This window comes from Panicum virgatum, chromosome 4N, assembly GCF_016808335.1.
Source record: "Panicum virgatum strain AP13 chromosome 4N, P.virgatum_v5, whole genome shotgun sequence".
In the NCBI taxonomy this organism is placed as follows: domain Eukaryota; kingdom Viridiplantae; phylum Streptophyta; class Magnoliopsida; order Poales; family Poaceae; genus Panicum; species Panicum virgatum.
The window spans coordinates 12,307,668-12,329,007 of NC_053148.1; the positions used below are offsets into that span (position 1 = coordinate 12,307,668).

Consider the following 21,340-nt stretch of genomic DNA (forward strand, 5'->3'; position numbering starts at 1 on the left):
TCGGAATTCATTCCGAGTCGAAAACTAATTGCAATAAAATAGGTTTGTGATAGCTATTTTAAAAGATATAGAATCAAATTCATAAGTCTAGAGGTGTGGAATTAATCCCGGTCTCTTGTTGTACCTATTGTGAGTCTATTTTGTTGCAATTAATTTTTGATTTGGAATGAATCCCGGTCTCTTGTTGTATCTCTTCTTCTTTCTATCATTTCTGGTCCAGAATGAACCCATATCCAACCAAACAAGGCCTTAGCGTTTGTTCAAAAAAACAAGGCCTCAGCGTTTGTTCCAATTCGAGAGATGGTTTCCTCCTTTTCGTAATCTTTCTTCGTTTTCGTTGCCTCGTGCTTGCAGCTGATCTTTTGTTACTCTTGTGTCGAACTGCCTAGGTGTTACTGTTGTACTTTGTAGTTTACCACACCTTATAATATATCTTTCAGGCTAACGATTTGCCCGCCGTAATTTTAAGAACAAATCACATGTCGACCGTCAGTAGCAAGCAGGCAGTCGTTAGTCGTTAGGAGATCTCAATGGCATATTCTCTTTTCCAGGTGCGGACATGTGCGCTTGCATGGTCGTCGTCTTCGTCGAGGTGTACTGCATCGGTCCAACCAACCTGCTGCTAATTACGTGATCAACTAATCATAGCCTCGTGGTTCAACGGAAGTCTCTTTCGGCAATGATTTTATTTCCATCGTGCCAAAAATAATTTTCTTTTCCATAACTATTACTTCTCTATGTATACAGTGGTGAAATGCATGTAATGCAACATATCTTATCCTCTTTTAGGTACAAGTATAAGTATGTTCAACTTTGACATTAGCTTTGTGGTCTTACTCATGAGGAGAGCAAACTTGGTGTCTTCATCACCTTCCTTATCACTTGAGTCATCACTAACTTCACTTGAACTTGATTGAGGTGCCTTGCCCTTGTTCTTCTTCTTTGACTTTGGGTTCACCATTAGCCTTGAGAGCAAGATCACCTTTGGTTCGAGGAGGTTCAATTTTCCCCATGAGAAACATCTCATGTGACCGGATCCTCCCTACAACATCGCCCACCTCTAGAGTGTCAATTTTTTTCTCATAGAGGAGAGATGTGATAATGTTGTATTTTGGCTTGTGAAGTGAATGGAGGATCTTCCGGATGACATCGCTACTAGACAAAGGAGAAATCTCAAGCGAGTTAATGTCCTCAACAAGCACGTTAAGCCTAGAATACATTTGTTCCACAAATTCATTAGGAAGCATCTTGAAACCATTGAGTTTTTCTTTTAGAACTTGATACTTCTCTTCACGAACCTTTTTAGAACCGTTATGTATCTTATCAAGCTCAAGCCATATTTCGTGAGCGGTACCCTTGCTACGGACACGAGCAAACACTTCTTCGCTTATGGCCTCAAACAAATATTTCTTAGCTATAGCATTCCACTTAGCTTGTGACTCCGTAAGAGCACCACCAATCGGCTTAGAGGTGACTTTCCAAGTTCGTCGGACTGAGCTTCAATGTAACTCTCCATTCGAGCCTTCCAATAGGCGAAATTCCGCCCATCGAACTTGGGAGGTACATTACTACCCCCGGGGGGCCATTTCTCTAGGTTGTTAGACCCTAAAAAGAGAGTTTAAACTCTGATACCAATTGAAAAAATCGTGGCCCAAGAAGGAGGGGTTGAATTGAGACTTTTTCAAAATCTATTCGTCCTTAACCTACCTCTAGTGTTGCCCAAACCCATAGTTCAAGAAGCTAGCATCTAGAGCACACTAACAGGATGATTCTAGGTAGGTAAGCACACTAACATAGCCATTTTCCTAGAATGATCAAACTACCATGCAAAGGCTAGCCCAAAAGAAACAAACTATCAAGAGCAAGTCCTAGTTCCAAACAAGCAAGCAAGGTGCAAGAAACTGAAACAACTTAAGTAAATTGTTTGAATGTAAAGGAGAAAGGACAAGAGACAACATATATTTTCCCGTGGTGTCGAGGAGTTGACGCTCCCCCTAATCCACGTTGGAGCACCCACAAAGGGTTAAGCTCCCTTGCATCATGAAGAGCAAGTGATCCCTAAGAATACCCCTTCTCCATCTCCGGAATGACGGGCTTCAAACCGTGTACAATTCCTTCTTCTTGGGGCTCCTACAAACTCCAAGAGCTCACCAAGAGCCTTCGATCACCAAGACCGTCTAGGTGCCGTCAAACACCAAGAGTAACAAGTTCTAAGCCTTTACTTGACCATCACTAAGTCGGCCCTAAAGCTCTAGCACACTTTCACTCTTCCAAGGATTGAATTCTTGATGAATTTGGTTGATCTCAAAGTTTGGATGTCTTCTCTCAGCACAAGGGTGGCCTCAGGTGTTCAAGGGTTCAAAAGGCAGCTCAAATGACCCGAGGTACCCCCTTATATAGGCTAGAGATCACCTAATAGCCGTTACCACCTTTTCTGGAAAAAGGCAATAGGCGTCGGATTATCCGACGGTGCTCTGAGAAGGGCATCGGATCATCCGACCCCACTGTAATTTTCACCATAGCTGTTATAATTCAAACATTCTGCTGATGTCATTCATCCAAGCCATTAGTCCGACGCTTTATGCGTCACGCGTCGGATCATCCGGTCCAGTGGCAAATTTGAATTCCAAACCAACGAGTCTGATCATTACTACTGCCAGTTAGTCCGTCGCTCCATAAACCACGCGTAGGATCATCCGATCCTGAAGAGAAAATCCCAGCCTGAAAAACAGACTCTCTGGAGAATGATTTGAGGGATACTCCGACGGGTGAGTTTCTTAGCGTCAGATTATCTGGTCTTGAAGGGATATTTGCACTTGGAAACCCAGACTCTCTGAAGAATACTCCGGCCATTAGTCCGACCCCTCTTCCATGGCGTTGGATTAACTGAGCGCACTGGTCGGATAGTCTAACCCTAGGGTGGTCGGATTATCCGAGCTCACTATCTTTTCCTGTTTTCTATTTCTTGACTTGGATTCGATTTGTTTCTTGATTCTTTATGCTTCCGAGTGTTTTTCTGAGTTTCATAGCTGGTCTTGAGCTGATCTTGAGCAAGTGTGCATAAATTCTAAGGCCAACTCATGGAATGGTCAAGCTACTAACTTCGAACCCCTCTTTACAGTACGGTCACGAACTAAAAACTATAAAACCTATACTAAATCAAGTGTCCTTCATCTCCTTGTGACGCTTGAGTCTAGAAAGGTCATTAATCTTGTGAATTTGTGTCCGTGTCGCTGAATGTTAATTTTGAGGGGTCTCCTTTCATTTGCGACTTAATGATTAAATAGTAATTCCTGATTAAACGGTAATTCCTTCAAAACACCCGTTAGTCACAAAACATTGTCACTAATCACCGAAACTTACCTTTTAGCATCCAAGGGCCTAGATACTTTCATCGGGTTAAAAGTTATAAAATTAAGCAAAAATACTTTAAAATCATCGTTTTAAATCTAGTGTTTGAATAAATATTTTGGGGGCATAGTTGCAAAGAAAAATCAAACTTCCTTCACAAGCATTCATTCCAACAAGGTAAAATAAATAAAAACTTATGCAAACCTACGCACATGATGTTTCATTATTCTTTAATGATGCTCATAATGATGTTGGTCAAATATTAATAATATTTACACATTTGGGTCGTGCTAGAAACCATGTGCTGAACACCAAAAATAATGGCCACATTTTCCTGCCACCAACCCACATGACAAGCCAGCTAAACCAAGCTCTCCCAATACTTCTTTTGAGGTGTTTCCACTTCAAATAGAACGAACATCGTCCACCGGCAACAGCCAATCAACGCACCCACCTGCCGAAGAGCTCGGGAAAGGGACCAGCCTAAGAACCACCAGCCTTTTCCCTTGTCTTTTTTCCTCTGTTTCCTCGTTGCTCCCGGCGATCCCCTCCACCCCCAACGCTCTAGATCTCTCCGACGTGCTCCGCACTTGGTTTCGCCGAGTTCTTTGGAGTCAGGACTCGAGGTCTCCAAGAACCAGGGCTATAAGACTATAAGAGGAGGGGCCCGGTTCCATCTATCTGGTGTCTCCTTGAGTTCTTGAGGTGCGCTTCTTGGAGGACTCAGTTGTTCAATTTGTTTTGTTGGTCATTTATGTCCTGGTGTTGCTCTGTTCTTTTGGAATATAAAGGCAGGGAAGGTTGTCAGTGAAGAGTTTGTCAATTTTGTTTTGGGTTTCAGGAACAGCTTTGATCCTTGTCTAAACTGCTGAATAAGGGGTTAATGGAATATGTTTCGGGATGAAACTAATGCAATAGTTTTCAGGATGAAAACTAATTCAAGATTTGCTCAGTGTTGTTTCCTGAATTCCCTACTAGTACAACCCAGCTGACGAACTGTTTGGTTTATGTTGGACCAGAATGGCTGGTGCTGTATCTCATCATGCACTAGCATCCACGCAATCCTACCGGTTGAGTGCCCAGAACTCTAGATTCGAAAAGAGGACAAGTAATGTTCATTTGATTTATGAAGGAGGTTGCTGTGACAGAACCGCCAAGTTAAACGGCTTAATTAAGCGTAATGGTCATCATTTGAACGCATCAGGCGCATTAGCTTAATTAAGTGTAACCTGATAGCCTGTTTCCAACCCACAGGCCGATCGAAACACACCAGAAGTCTCACGCGACGGCGAGCACAGACGGTACCAGCATAATATAATTTCACAAAAATAGATAATAACATAAATATTTACAAAACAGCTTTAAATTTAGAATTTTCATAAAATAAATGACAGCAGCGGAAGAGAATATGACCTGAGAGAAGAAAATTTGATTGAGAACCAATAAAACAAAACGATAACTATGAACACGTGAGGACGTCACATCGAGCCCACTGATGCGAATCCTGGTTAGCATCTATACTTGAAACAGGGTAAACAACAAACCCTGAGTATACTAATACTCAGCAAGACTTACCCGACTTTTGGGTATACTTAGCCCACATATCTAGACATGCAAAACTTTCTGGCTGGTGGATTTATTTGCAGAAAAGCATCTAAGAGTAGATCCTTAATTTCAAAATTTTAGCTCCAAATTATAGTTATAAAGTTGCTACACATCTGTGATTTGCAGATCTATAACAATCAATGTGAAAATATAATTGATTAAATAACATCAACATGTATCATATCATTTCGTTTCATTTCCTTACTACGATGTGACTCGGAGATCAAGGTGCTCATGTCCGAGAGCGACTGACGGCGAATCGATCCGATTTAACCTTGCAAGGTGGACCTAACCAACACGGCACGTATTTGCCCCGTCGGACAATACGAACCAACCATTCCCCTCCCCGCCTCGAACTACAGGAACCAGCCCAACGACATATGGTCAACTGAGCTCAACGTGAGACCACCAAAAGTAAACATATGCATCCCCATTTCTCCGCGACTACTCAACTACCCCAGGAGTTGGGTGCGGGTTCCTGTACTTTCGAAGTAAGGCAGTTCTCGGCTTACCGGTTTCGACTACCTCCTACTCCCGGCATGCGGTTAGTACAGTTCAAACATGATCAGCAGGGCCAACAACGGTACGGTCCTCAATCGACACAGATGAGGCTAAGACACCCAGGAACCCTGTCCTGCTGCCATACCTATACATCATCATCATTCCCCGCCCGGTCTCATATTTCCATGTCAATTTCAACAATTCAGGTACTGTATATAAGTATATAACTTATATCTCGCGAGTAACCGGAAATTACTCGACTTCTAAGTATCCTATATCTCGCGAGTGCAAAAAGTCACTCGACTTCTATCGAGGAGTATTAAGCATAGCATTTCTATCGTTCTATACATGCTAGTATAATTCAGGGAAACCTAGGGATCATGCAACTAGGGTTCCAATCAACTCCTAAAACGTAATGCACAAGTAATAAATACATATATATGTGTCATAATTTCAAATAATAGGATGTGCACCGGGGCTTGCCTGGGATTAACACTAGGTCAGTGTTTGTTAGATAACACTCGTTTGGCGAATATTCCGGTCCAAGCATGTATACTCCTGGTTCTTTGACTCTTCTGGATATGTCCACCAAACATCGTCTTCGTGTTCGGTTCCAATATCATGTGCTTCACATCCATGTGTTGTACATCTAGCGTACCTAAATGAGATGCATCAATGCGGATGTCTGAATGCATGACAATATAGTAGATGATACAGCAAAAAGAACAAGCGAGGCTGGCACAATGTCACGATTGCATGGACACGAGCATAATGCCATGTAATGCGATACGATTACAAGAAAGACATGACTGGGCAATCATTTATCGAGTAAACACAACAAACACACTCAAAAGGCAATTGGGTTGGTGCTGAAATACTAGAGTTCATTTAATTTATTTTAGCCTAAAGTATTTCCTTCTAGAAAGCATTACTAAACTTATTTAGAAAAGTCAAGCAATTCGATAAAGCAAGAAGGATTAAACTAGAATTTGATGTAACAAGCGAGCAAGCATAAGCAAGGTAAATAAAGACAAACCACATTCTGATATATCAGATTTAACATGATTTATACATGAACAAGAATTTAATAACTGAATTTACCATTCAGTACAGTATTTATAAAGAAGTTTGCACAACTAGAGAGCAGACACAGGTAGCATACAAAGAGGTGCTTATCAATAGTTGCATCAACCCTACACTAGCTTAACACACAAACACTTTATACAACCAACCGGTCAGAGGTAATTAAAGTGTTTCAAAATTTTGTTAGACAGCTCATGAAAGCTAGCTCCGATGACTAACCACCAGTCATGACATCATATGTACAAAACAAATGTTTATTTTCTTCTAAACCTAATATCCACGTTCTTAATATTAAACAAGCCTATTATGAGTTAAATTAGTAACTCAGGATATGAAATTCTTACCTTAAACTACAAACATTATCACTAGTTTACCATAAAATTGCTAAAGCATTTGAATTGTTACAACTTCAGTTAAGGAATTATTACAAATTATCCACATAAGCATTAACAAACAATTATTGATTTCCAACAAAACATTAAACTAAAGCATGTCATATCATCTACCCAAAGCACATATCTAGGCGTGAGGAGCATAACAAAATAAATCTCGTCACTTATGGTTCAAACTATAATTCACTAGGCATTAAATAAGTTTATCACATTTTCTATTTTTACACCTTTCTATTATTCATAATAATTTATTTAAGCACTATCCAACTTAAATCAACAACTCAGTCATACATGCATCAATAATTCTGAAATTTTTATCACAGAACACACATCACATGAATAACCTACCATAAACATTTTATAGCAAAAGGAGCAACATAACTACATATATGATTTTATCCCTAACAAGCACGGATAAAATTCTAGGACAATATTTTTCTACCTACGCATGTCATATTATAGGTTCACTGCATAGATCTAATCACAAGGATTCCAAAAAGTCCTTATTTGTCTTTTTAGGATTTTTCTACGATTTTTAATTGAATTTCCAAATTTACTGCAGAAATGTAAAAACAAAACTAGATATTATGTTTAAGTCCCTGGATTTGTAAAAAAAACCCTGGAAAATTTTGGGACCTCGCAATCTGGCCCTTGGCCAGATTGGAAGCAGAGGCGGGCGGTGCGGGCCGGCTCCCGGCGAGCTCGCTCGCCGGCGGCGAGGGCCTCGGGGTGGAGGAGGTAGAGGGGACCTAGGCCTACCTCTGGGTGGTTTCGGAGTGAGCTGAGGTGGCCGGAATAGGGCACGCCGGCGAGGACAGGGGACGGCGGTGGTGGTCCACGGCGGTGGCGGCGCTCCGGCGTGGCTGGGCAAGCGGGGTTGGGCCGTGGAGAATCAGTGGGAGGTGGAGAAGCTATTTCGGTGGCCGGCTTGGGTGGAGGAAGGCCGGAGGTGGGAGCGCGGCGTGCAAGGCCGGCGGTGGCCATGGCGTGCAGCGGCCATGGCGGGCAGCGGCGAGGCGAAACGGTGCGGCGGCGAGGCGGCACGAGGGCCAGGCAGAGCTGGGCGCGCGCGATGACGGGGCACGAGGTTGCGCGAGCGCAGCCTGCGGCGGAGGCAGGGCAGAGCAGCACGCAGCGGCGTCCTGGTGGCGGCGCACGGCGACGGCATGGGCACGCGGGCGGTGGTCGCGCGCGCGGCTCGGCGCAGCGGCAGCAGCGCAGGCAGCAGCAGCCGAAGGAAGGGGCGGCACGGCGGCAACGCGGGACATGCGGAACGCGCGCGTCGTTCAGCGGTGCCGTGGCCAATTTGGCCTTGGTGACCCCGGTAAATATCGGGGCGTTACAGTTGCCGTTCTGGCAGCCGGAAACTTGGTTTAGTCTGTCGCATCGAGCTCGCAATCTTCTGTGGTTGAGCCGGATCAGCTACCATCGGATGGCAATAATGGCCACACCCCGAAGAAATCAAGTAAATTTACAAATTTTATTGCAATTAGCTCTGATAGTGGTTACCTATTAATAGCATCTTTGGGGCATAAAAATATAGCTCTGTAAAGCTGTTGTCTCTGTCATCACAGGTGAAAGTGCTCTTATATTGATTCGGCATGGTGAGTCTCTGTGGAACGAGAAAAATCTGTTTACTGGCTGCGTTGATGTGCCCCTGACACCAAAGGGTGTTGAGGAGGCCATTGAGGCAGGGAAAAGGATTTGCAATATCCCGATCGATGTGATATATACTTCGTCACTGATTCGTGCTAGATGACTGCAATGCTTGCGATGATGCAGCATCGGCACAAGAAGGTTATGTCATTCCTTTGTTAAACGTTTCAGTAATTGCTTTTATCATATGTATCAGCTGCGCTGAGAAATTGTGTTGATCATATATGTTTTAACAGTCCCAATCATCATGCATAATGAGAGTGAACAAGCTCATAGGTGGAGTCAGATATACAGTGAAGAAACGAAGAAACAATCCATTCCTGTCATAACAGCTTGGCAATTGAATGAATGAATGTAATTGTTTCTGCTACTTATCCTGAATTTATTAATTACATATAAATCATAGTAGCTGTTTGACAGTTTCATCCCTTGAAACATCCGGTCCCATTGTCTAATGTCTAGGTATGGTGAGTTACAAGGCCTTAATAAACAAGAAACCGCAGATCGATTTGGCAAAGAACAAGTCCATGAGTGGCGCCGCAGTTATGATATTCCTCCCCCAAATAGTGAAAGCCTAGAAATGTGCGCTGAGAGAGCTGTTGCTTATTTCAAAGAGCAGGTAAGGTCATAAACACATATGACAACTTAATTGAATGATGCAATATTTAATTGGGTTATTAGTTCCTTTTTGGTAACTGTTTATGTCACCACTATACAAAGACGAGCTTCCTGAGTTCCCAAGGCTATGCTGAGGTTATATGTACTTTATTAATTAATTCCTCTATTATGCACTTTGGGTGTTTTTTTTTTTGTTTCTATGTTGTGCTAGCTCCTCAAACTTAGGGCTTGAACATTCTTTGATCTATCCTCAAGCTCAAAAAATCTAACCTATTTTTGTTTTTACCCAATAGATTGTTCCTCAACTTGTGGCTGGAAAGCATGTAATGGTTGCTGCACACGGGAATTCACTTCGTTCAATTATAATGCATCTGGACAAATTAACTTCTCAGGAGGTACTACCTTTGACAACTTTTTTATTTTGAAACAAAACCTGAAGACAAAGAAAGTAGCATTATGTTGAGTATGGAAATGCAACTGTTGTCCCTTCAGGTAATAAGCCTTGAGCTGTCTACGGGCATTCCTATGCTTTACATATTCAAGGAAGGAAAGTTTATTAGACGTGGGAGCCCAGTTGGACCTTCTGAGGCAAGCGTTTATGCTTATACCAGAGTAAGAGTTTTCCTCCTTTTAGTCTTTTTTCTAAAGAAAACACTTAAACTCTATTTCCCAACCTACTAGAACTGTTAGACGAAACCATTTGCTGAGCGTGGTACACGTTAAAACAAATCGATTGTTCTAACTAACAAAAAATTTAATCCATAGTAAGAGCCATGATTTTCACTAAATCTTTTCTATTATTCTACCTCATATTATTAACTGTATTACATTGTCTTACCTTTTTACCTTTTGCAAAGTTCACCATTTGACAATTTACAAGTGTTGCTTGTGACTTGTGTTAACTTGCTTGCAGACCTTGGCTAAATACAGACAAAAGCTTGATAACATGGTTCAGTAAAGGTCAGTGAAAAATGTAGTAATTTTCTAGTGCCATCGAATATCCCCACAATGTAATGAAACTCATGTTTTGTTTCTCATGGCTTTCTAGATTTTCCACTGCATTAGTGACTCAAATATTTGTCGAATATGCTTATATATTTTTTTTTGAAGAAATGTTTTGGCGAACTCTTGGCATCAGCAGAATTTTTGACCAAGAGAGAGTATGAGTCAACTAGGAGCTTCTTTCGCAACAGCGAAGCCCATGTAATTGGTTTAGAGGAGTATATGCTGTATGCAGCATCGATATCGTATATATGTTGTACATCTACATCATATCTGGTACATTGAACTGAGTTTGTTGAGGTGGAACGATGTACATTGTTTTTCCAAATTTTGTTTCTCTAAACATGATGATAGACGTTCTGCATAAATATGTAGACCCAACATTTTCAGAAAAAATAAATTATTTTACTCTTGATTATTTTGTTTCCTAAGAGTAAAGCCCTTTACCGATCTTTGGGAAAAAGAGAAGGCCTAATCGGAGGGCTTTTATTTATTTCATCAAATGTTTTTGCAACAAAAACACTGTAGAAGATGTCACTAGTAGCAAACTTCAAGCAGTTTTTCTGGAAATTCATTTATGAAAAATACATACAGTAATTTTTGCAACAAAAACACTGTAGAAGATATCACTAGAAGCAAACTTCAAGCAGTTTTTTCTGGAAATTCATTTATGAAAACACACCTACAGTAAATCAATCCAGTATTACATAGCAAATTGCGCAGGGCTTTTACATCCCCCAAAACGAAAAGAATTTATTCAGCCCAAGCCTCAGTAAGTCAGTATCATACTACGCTGTAAAAACTAACGTAAAGATCAGCATTAGGAGGCCAAGAACAGTGGCCAGCAAGCACTTCACCGACGAGTTCGATCCCTGCGTCCGCGCGGCCCTCGTGAGCTGCTCTTGTCCTTTGCTCGTCTCCATGGCGGCCGTCTCGATGTTGGCCTCCACGACATCGATGCCCCCTTGCTGGTCAGGGACGAGCTTCGCTAGGTCTCTGAAGATCTCGTTGATCTCGCTGATCTCCTGCTGAATCTTGCATATCTCCCGCTCCCTCTCCTCGACGAGCGCCTCGTTGAAGGTGATCTCGTTGTCCAGCAGGGCCAGCTCCTGCGCCCTCCGTGATTCCACAAGCTGCTGCTGCTGCTGCTGCTGCATCTGCATGCCGCGTGGCTGATCGGCGCCGCGCGTGCCGGGGCCGGCTGCGGCATTGTTCGATTGCGGCGAGCCGTAGCTGGGCGGCGACGGGGGAGGACGGAACATCGGCGGCGCACGAGCACGGCGGGCGGCGGCGGCGGTTTCCTGGCGGTCGGCCTCGATGATCCGGCCCTGCAACCGCTGGAACTCTCCGAGCGCGGCCTGGAAGTCCATGGCCAGCTTGGGCCCGACGGCGGCCGCGGCGGCGGGGTCGGCGAGCCTCCGCGCCGTGTTCCGCGCCAGGCGCGTGGCCTCGGCGCGCACCCTGCGGATGCGCTCCCGGACGTCGTCGCCGCAGGCGAGCTCGTCTGCGAGGCGGCGGAGCGCGGACACCTTGGTGTTGATCTGGAACACGCAGTGCGCCACCACGGCCCCCGGCGGCGGCGGCGGGGGCCGCGGCGGGAGCCCCGCCGCCTCCAGGTCGTGGAAGACGTCCTGGAAACTCATCGGCGCGGCGGGCTGGCGGGCGGGCGGTGATCGTCTGATCGAAGCTAAACCACTTGCGTTACCCTTGAACAATGGTGCTGGCGATCTTGGAGGGGGAGTGGAGCTGTATTTAAGGACGGCGCGGCGGCGAGTCGGAGCGAGTCCGAGAGATCGGTTGATCCTATCCTACGTCCGACACGGACTTCGCTCGAGCCCGAGACGGAGATGGCGGCGCAACACATCCACTGCACGCCCGAGTCAGTTCTCCCCTCCGGTCATCTCACCTGCGCGCCCTCCGTTCTCCGGCCGGCGCCCGTAGGGGACGACAGCTCAGTTGCTCCGATTGGCCACAGCAAATCATTAGCATGAATGAACTAAGACAGATTTGCATGGGCTTTTCATACAAGAATAATGGGCTTTTCATACAACAATAATGGGGAAGAAACGTCGATGAGATTATTTTACTGTAGAATAAATAAATAAAAAAGACCAAGCTCAGTAAGGCTCCAGCCATCCGATATATGGGTCAGATGAACGTGACGACCCATGTGTCACGAGAGCATATCATCATCACTTGGTATATTTGGGGTGAGAGAGGCTCGAACTCTCGACCTCAGAATAACAAACCTACGCGCTAGCCAACTGCGCCATCACCCCATTGGTGTCAGCACTAGGAAACAATTCTATAAGATGTATAACCATCACCAGCTAATGCCGAACCGTGACGAGATTTTTTGATTATTTGGAAACTGATTTTACCCTCCTGCGGAGTAGAATTTCAAGAGGAATAGCCCGTTTACAATTTTTTGATTTAATTGTTACTTTAAAGAGGGAAACTTCTTTGAAGCAAATGTACGATTAAAGGTCAATTGACGTGAACAAATTAAACCTGCATGGTATAGTAGCACGCTTAATTGTACATTCAACGCGCAAAAAGCAACACTGCCTAAATAGAGCTAGTAGGATCTAGATAACAAATTTTGCTTAATGTCAAAATTATATTATACGTATGAAAAATTGAGCTTTACCAATTTGATTATATGTACTTATACTCTATTCACTTGTGATATGTTAGTTGATGTAATATTTATATATTGAACTTTTTTAAGTTATTGAATGCATAATAACTATGATAATATCGTTTGAAATTAAGTGGATTGAAAGAGCCGGGCTTAGCGCATTTGAATTTACAAAAAATCAATCAAGTCACAAAACACAATATTATAAATTTAGATATTGTCAAAGGATGTTAGGTCAGCTGGTCTAATCACTCCAGTGGCACCCCTAGGTCCTGAGTTCGAATTCCGGTGGGAGCGAGTTTCAGGGTGGGGTATCGCCTGCCCCCGCAACCTAGACATGGCAAGCGGCCCGAGATTGGACGACTCATTCTCTTGCGGGTGACGGCTCGGGTGTCAGATGGCTGGTGTATGGACGGGGAGAAGGTCTCTTCTTACAAGCAATGCCGGGGGCGGTTTGCCTCTCGCACGTTGAGTTTTTTAATATAAATTTGGATGTTACAATGTATTACAAATTTTATACAAATGGAATAATGATTCTACTGTTCCACCCTACCAGAACAAAACTGCACTATTTGTAATCCCAATCTTGGCAACTTCGCTCTCGTGGGCCTTTTGGATGTTGGGAGGCCACCGCAACTATTCTAAGAATTTTGTTTGTACGGAATCTTAGAATTTGGTCCTAAACTTTTTTTATCTGACCTGGAAAGCAGGAGGAAAACCGAGCAAAGAAACACATGCCCTGGTTTCCTGGCATTTCAAGCAGCCTTTCACACAAGTCCCTCCCAGCCACCCAATTACCTTCCATTTCCCCTGCCCCTTCTCCATCGACCACCTGCTAGCCTCCCACATTTCTCTCTCGGTCGCGCGCTTGGATGAACAGAGCTTCCTTCACGTCAAACCTGGAGCGGCAGACATGCCGGAGATCACCGTGTTCGTCCTCAAGCGACAGACCACGTAACTTGCAGCGAGGAAACAGGTGAGCAAGGCTGCAAGGCCTCCCTGATGTCGTTACGAACCAAACAGTTGCGCACCATGGTGGAAACTAGACTGCTGCTCATGCGCATTTTCTGATGCCGCCTCTGTCTCCAATTTTTCCCCAGAGCACCACCAGCCGGTTCGCCATGAAAGGCAGGGACTCGAATGGTTCAGGTTGGTCATTTTTTCCAATTGAGTTGCTTGCACCATCTTTCAGTTTCATTTTTGCAGCTATTTGATTCGCATTCAACACCATCTACGTGATATGTGTTGAAGTATAAGCGAATTGCCTATCTTTTCTCATCAGTTTAAGCTTTTTGTATTGAATAGGTTAGTGCATGCAACTCGATCAATAATATGTACTTCAAATAATTTAAGCACCATAGGGCAGCATGAATTCATCCGGAGGGAGTTACCATGGCGCGGTAAATTTTCTTTTCTACGGTTTGATGTTTCAGATCCACAGAGCTTGAGTGCAGCACGGGCACGGTTGAAGAGCACGAGCCTGAACTACGTGGATTTGCCCAACAGGCAAAACGATGATACATGCCAGTACCAGTAATCCACAACGCCCAATTGGTTTCTTATGATCTGAACCGTTTGTGATGTTGATGAGTTCTTGGACAAAACGATGACACGGCCACGGCCTCTGCTGCATGGATGCAGGATGTTTGTGGCTACCTGGAATGTTGGAGGAAAGACTCCGAATAACCGGCTGAACCTGCAGGATTTTCTTCAAGTTGAAGAATCCCCTGACATTTACGTCTTAGGGTACGGCCACATTTCACATCTCGAAGTATTTGATGTGATTCTGTTTGAATTTTTGTTTTAAAACGAAATTTTGGTTGAATTTTGATTGCGCACTACACGAGTAGGTTTCAGGAAATAGTTCCCCTGACGGCCGGCAACGTGCTGGTCGTGGAGGACAACGAGCCGGCGTCCAGGTGGCTGGCCATCATCCACCAGGCGCTCAACGAGCCCCAGGAGCAGCCCGACGACGACGACGACGCGCCGCCGCCGGAGCCGGCCGACGGGCGGCGCCACCACCACCACCACCGCCGCCGCGACTCGTCCCTCTTCTTCCAGACGCCGTCGCTCAAGGTGCTCAGCAACAGCTACCGCGTCGACAGCGCGCTCGTCAAGACGTGCAACTGCTCCGCCGAGCCGTCCTCCATGCGCCGCAAGGCGGCGGAGATCCGCGCGTCCGTGTACCGCGCCGAGGCCGAGGCCGACGCGCCGTCCACGAGCGCTGCCGCCGGCGAGACGTCCACCAGCGGGTGCAGCGACGCCGAAGCGGACAACGCGGACGGCACGCCCACCGCGCAGTGCGAGCCCGGCGGCGGCGGCAGCGGCATGAGCTACTGCCTGATCGCGAGCAAGCAGATGGTGGGGCTGTTCCTGTCGGTGTGGGTAAAGCGGGAGCTGGTGGAGCACATCGGCCACCTCCGCGTGGACTGCGTCGGCAGGGGCATCATGGGCTGGCTCGGCAACAAGGGCTGCATCGCCATCAGCATGACGCTGCACCGCAGCAGCCTCTGCTTCGTCTGCAGCCACCTGGCCTCCGGGGAGAAGGAGGGCGACGAGCTGCGCCGAAACGCCGACGTCGCCGAGATCCTCAGGAGCGCGCACTTCCCGCGCGCGTGCAAGTCGCCGGCCAGCCACCGGATCCCCGAGAGGATTCTTGAGCACGAGTAAGCTTGACAAGTGCCTCTGAAGCCTGAACCGCCACAAATAATCTTGCAGTGCTGCTGAACTGCTAATGCAACTTGCAATCTTGGATTATTGGTCTGGATTTCAAGCAGCCGGATGATATGGCTCGGCGATCTGAACTACCGAGTGTCGCTGAGCTACGAGGAGACGAGAACCTTGCTGGAGGAGAATGATTGGGACACCCTATTGGAGAAAGATCAGGTACGAAGCTAGCCTACGATCGAGCAAGCCATTATGATCAGAGGTTCGGCCAAATTTTCACCATTAGCACACCAATCCGTGCAGCTGATGGTCGAGAGAGAAGCTGGAAGGGTGTTCCGAGGGTGGAAGGAGGGCAAGATCTGCTTCGCACCGACGTACAAGTACACGCAGAACTCCGACGCCTACGCCGGCGAGACGGCCAAGTCCAAGAAGAAACGGAGGACGCCCGCATGGTAACTGGTGCATAGTCACAGGATTCGGGGTCGATGCCTCGTCCCTCGACCCGGGAACGTCGTTCCGATTCGAGTGTCGGGGTCGAAGAGGGTCAGTGTCCCATTCAAGGTTGGATCATGTCCCGGTTTGAAAGGGGTCGCAGCCCCATTGCTAGCAGATTTAATTGGGATAAGGAGGTTAAGGACAGTGGATTGGTGTGGTTTTTGTTAGACAATGAGCTGAGTACGTGTAGCATGGTCTAAATGTACTCTTTTATATGTTTCTTATATGCTTGTGCAGATTAGTTTCTTCATTAGTAGCATATATATAGTTTTTGTCTTTATCGACCCGAAGATATCGACCCCGATGAATCAGGGTCGCGTCCCACATAATAATTTATCGTTCCATAGATGTATACCCCCTTCGTACCATAATTTTATAAAGTGACGACCCTCGACCCTCGACCCCGTTCCTCGACCCGATCGACCCAGGAACTTTGTGACTATGAACTGGTGATCGCCCCAGCGTTCTCCTTCTGCAGCCCGTGTCGTGTATGTTACCGCAGGCCTTACATGTCAGTGTAGGTGCGACCGGATACTGTGGCACGGCGACGGCATCGAGCAGCTGCAGTACCTGCGCGGCGAGTCGAGGTTCTCCGACCACCGGCCGGTCTGCGGCGTGTTCGCCGTCGAGGTGGACGCCGACGACGGGAGCAAGATCATGAGGAGCTACTACTCCGCGAACGCGCGGATCGGGTATGACAGGCCGGCGTAGTGGGATGTTGTGTGTAGGCAGGTTGAACAGATGATTGGAGAGGCCATTCGACGGCTGTGTAGTAAGTGTTTGACTGTGTATTTTGTCTGAATTCCGTGGCTGGCCGAGAACAGCGAACGAAGGTGGTCGGACCCTCCTCCACCTTGCTGCAAGCCTGCAACCTGTGATTCATTATTCAAGATAGAAGTCATATGAACTTTTTAGGTGTAGTAGAATATAGATTTGCGAGCACTGAAAATAGTACACGTAAATAACCATCTTTTTATAATTTGGACATATAAATACTTGTTATATATAATGGTTACATGCCTATTTATTACCATAAATATTTCTATGTTGTTTAGATATTTTTTGCGGTGCCATATTAAACATGTCGACCAATCCTTAAAACTACTAGCATAGACGCACCTGCGACACGCATGTAATTTAATAGACTAATTAAATTCTGAAAATATGTATTGTGATAAATGTCATTGCTATCCCGTAGCTTAGATCGATACAAATTCAATGCAGCAGGAACATACTACAACAGATAGTTGAGAACAAAACTATATACATTCTTCCTCCACGCAGAATCAAATTTTTCAAAGATAGAAAAATAAATAATCTCATCTCCATTCTCCATCTTAGAAAGAGGAAATAAAGGGACCAAGATCAAAATTAAGTCTGTGCGGGTATATATGTAGTGCTGAATAAAATTCAGTAACTCATCTCAAAATAGTTTGAGCTCTAGCGGTAATAAATTAAATATGAAACATACTCATGTACTTGAAAGAAATTAGTACGGGCAAATAGTAGGAGGATCAACCACATTGTGCAAGAAGAAATAATTCCAAAATATCTAGTATATATAGGAACATCTACTGCCCGCCTACCAAGCACATGTGGCGTTCATTGGGTCCTTAGCCATCAGCCAAGGAAAGCTCATCGATCGATCAGCCGTAGAGTGTCTTAGACCGAGAGCTCGAGAAACAAGAATGGATACCTCCTACCTTCTACTTGCTCTATCGTCGTTTCAGTGTGCTCGTGTTGCTCTTCTTCGTCGGCATAGCGGAGGGCGCCATTAGAGAATACCAGTTCGATGTAAGTGTGCAGTAGCAAGAAGCTAGCAGCATGTGCTAGCTGATGCGTCTTCCATCAACTGTTGGTACGTGTGATATCAAGAATCAACGTTGTTATTCATCTTACAAAGATCTATTATAGGATGAATGCTAAATTAATCCAAAAGGCTCCAGTAAGGGATTGAGCTGTTGGTGATTGTACTGGAACCGTTGCTATGCCACGTGTCCATCGGCAACAAGCCAAACCAGATATCTCAAAAATCTCAATAAGTGCAGACCCAATCTCTTGAAGTTGCTCATGGATAGGGGTGGTAAATGGACTTAATTTTTTGCCTAGATAATCTAAGGGCCGGACATTAAAAGGACTGGTGATGGACTGGTGATTACCGCTAGCATAGATTCGAGGGAACCCCCGTTTAGAGATTCGGCTAGGGGTATAAACCGCACAAGAATCTCCCTTAAGGAAGCAAGTTGAGACGGTGGATTTTAGACAGGTTCAGGCCGCCTGGAGGCGTAATATCCTACGTCCTGTGTGTTGGGATTGGTTCTTTGGTGATCCCGAGTTGGAAAGTCAAAGCCCAGAACCAGTGTATCAGTTGGGTCCCATAAAGATCTGTCTCTTTACATGTCCTGTGATCTTTCTATTTATAAACTACATTTGCCTTCCGTTGCTTCTCTAACTAGTGTGAACGCACCCTTTGCATGGTGGGCGCCGTCTTCCAGGTTGCCCTGCCCCTGTCAGGCAGGCAGGCGCTTTGTCGGACCCACCGTAGCAAGCTTCTGGGTCCCGCCAGTGTTAGAGCCGTCCGGGATCACTCCGGGGGAGCCTCGGGGTGCCCGGGGTGGCCGTGGACACTGACTAGTGGGTCTTCTCATCTCAGGGTGCTCCGAGGCCTTCTCCCCGATTTTCGCATCTCAGGGTGTCCTAGGGACGCCCGGGGTGGCACAGGCACGTCCACGTGGTGGCCCACGGGGTGAAACTTGATCCGCGAGTACAAATGGCTCTTCCTTGTACCCAACTTGTTCAAGGTCAACGGTGGTAAACCCATACTTATCTTTCATGACACCCTTTGTTCCCCGAACCCAGCGGCACCTAAAAATTAGCACCTTGAAGCCTGGATATGTCAACTCCCATATCTCCTCTATCTTACCATAGTACGCTGCCTTCTACATCTTATTGTCAAAAGCATCTATACGAACACCACTATTCTGATATGTGCTTTTCTTGTCTTGAGCAAGGGTGTAAAACATGTAGCCATTTATGTCATGTCCTTGATAGCTCGTGATTGTGAATAGAGGACCACTTGCCAATCCTTTGAGCCCCTCATCTTTGCTAGAGCATGAGTTTTGGATTCAACCTTTGAACCAAAGCATTGAATATCTTCATATGTTCCTTTGCTAACCAAGCTTCATTCCGCTCCGGATTCTCTCTAAGCAATTCGGCCTTATGATCATCGATATGTGTGGATACTTCTGTTGTGTGTTGCAACACAAGAAAATGAGCTTGTCGCAATGCATTCGGATCAGGATTAAATGTCTTCTCCCCAAGAATCCCGATCCCCGCTAACCTTCCCTCATGGCGCGACTTTGAGATGCCAATTGGATTTTTAGGGTCAATGTAATCAAGGCATCAGTCAATTACCTCCTCAGTAGAGTAATCCTGAACCATACTTCCCTCGAGATGAACCCGGCTTTTTGTATACTTGTTTAGGGTGCTCATGAATCTCTCATATGGATACATGTGATGCAGATACACCGGGCCAAGGTATCTTATCTCTTTAACCAAGTGAGCAATAAGATGGACAGATATATCAAAGAACGATGGTGGGAAATACGCCTCAAGAAGACATATTGTCGCAAACATGTTCTGCTCTAGATCATCCAGTGAAGTCTCATCAATTACCTTCTGAGAGATCGCATTAAAGAAGAAGCAAAGGCTCATGATAGCCATTCGTACTTTTTCTGGCAATATGTTCCTAATCGCAACTGCTAGCATAGTGGTGAGGATAACATCGCAGTCATTAGCCTTCATTGGGAGAAATTTTTCTCCTTCGTCGAGACAAGTTTCTTGATGTTAGATGAATAACCAGAAGGAACTTTCACACTGCGGAAGAACTCGCAAAGTTCCTGCTTCTCTTTCGTGGTTAGATTTACGGCAGACGCCGGTAGCCGTGCACTGGTGCCATCATGACGAGGCTCAGGTCTTATGTCCATGTCTTCCATGTCAGCTCGTCCTTTCTCATGGTCCTTGGTTTTCCCCTTGTCATTCATGAGTGTTCCAAGTAAACTCCCACATACATTTTTCTTTCATGTGCATGACATCAATACTGTGACGGACAGCTAAGTCTATCCAATAAGGTAGCTCCCAAAGTATTGACCTCTTTTTCCACCTTATCTTCTCAAAACCTTCTTTATTGCGCTTTCTCTTTCCAAGGGTAGTGCTTTTCTTCCCTTGCACATTGCCGAGATTCTTGACCTGACTGTAGACATATTTCCCATTGAAATGCCTTGGAGCAAACGTTGTCTCCCTCGTGCCATCAAATTGATGTTTCATGCCTCGGTACGCATGGGATTGTGGAAGAAAGCGTCGATGCCTTAGGTACACCTGTTTCTTTGAGTTGTTCAACCAAAGAGTTTCGGTGTCATCTAAGCACTAGGGGCAATCTTTGTCCCCCTTAGACTGCCCAGAGACTGAACGACCACCAGGGATATCGGTTATGGTGCAGAATAGCACGCCATGTAGTGTGAAGGCTTCTTTCTTGTATGCATCGTAGAGCTCAACACCCGATGACCAGAGTGTTTTCAGATCATCCACTAGTGGTCCGAGATACACATTGATGGCATTGCTGGTTGATGCGGACCTGAAATGAGGACTAACATCATCATATACTTCCTCTTGTTATACAACCATGGTGGAAGGTTGTAAATCGACAGCAACACTGGACAAACACTATGGGAGCTACTCATGTGACCGAATGGGTTCATGCCGTTTGTGCTTAGTGCAAATCAAAGATTCCGCGGATCCGCAGAAAATTTCCCATACTTGAAATCAATGATGCGCCACTGAGCTGAATCTACCGGGTGTCGTAGATAATCATCATTCCTGCGCCCCTCCATGTGCCAACGCAACAAGTGTGCATCCTTGCTTGTTGCAAACAAACGCCTCAGGCGAGGAATTAAAGGGAAATACCATGCAACTTTCTGAGGAGCTCCATTCCTCCTTGTCTCATCACCCCCATCGTTTCTTCGTTTGTATCGAGGGTCTTGACACTTGGGGCATTCGGTTAAATCTGCATTATCACCACGGAACAAGATGCAGTCATTTTTACAAGCATGTATTTTTTCCACCTCCAACCCCAAAGGGCAAATATGCAAGTATTCTGCTTGGCCTCGTAGGTGGTCTTGGGTATCTTATTACCCTTCGGTAGCATGTCCCTTAGCAAATCCAACAATGACTTGAAGCTCTGGTCAGTCCAATGATACGTTGCCTTTAGCTGAAGAAGCTTAAGTGACGAGAACTTTGTGTACTTTTTGTTGCAGCTCGGATAAAGCGGAGT

At 45.5% G+C, this 21,340-nt stretch overlaps 2 protein-coding genes and 1 pseudogene across 2 annotated transcripts; 2 read left to right on the plus strand and 1 right to left on the minus strand.

The window, feature by feature from the left end:
• The first annotated feature begins 3,768 nt into the window (after window positions 1-3,768).
• LOC120671329 lies at window positions 3,769-10,576 on the plus strand (annotated as a pseudogene).
• A 420-nt stretch (window positions 10,577-10,996) lies between these two features.
• Window positions 10,997-11,851, minus strand: LOC120669131 (syntaxin-22-like). The gene has a single exon (XM_039948935.1). It carries the CDS (start codon window positions 11,849-11,851, stop codon window positions 10,997-10,999), a length of 855 nt encoding a protein of 284 aa, XP_039804869.1.
• A 2,119-nt stretch (window positions 11,852-13,970) lies between these two features.
• Window positions 13,971-16,722, plus strand: LOC120669132 (type I inositol polyphosphate 5-phosphatase 5-like). Its single transcript, XM_039948936.1, has 7 exons — window positions 13,971-13,998; window positions 14,283-14,382; window positions 14,491-14,595; window positions 14,700-15,515; window positions 15,627-15,735; window positions 15,820-15,968; window positions 16,533-16,722. Exons 1-7 carry the CDS (start codon window positions 13,971-13,973, stop codon window positions 16,720-16,722), a joined length of 1,497 nt encoding a protein of 498 aa, XP_039804870.1.
• The last annotated feature ends 4,618 nt before the right edge of the window (window positions 16,723-21,340 follow it).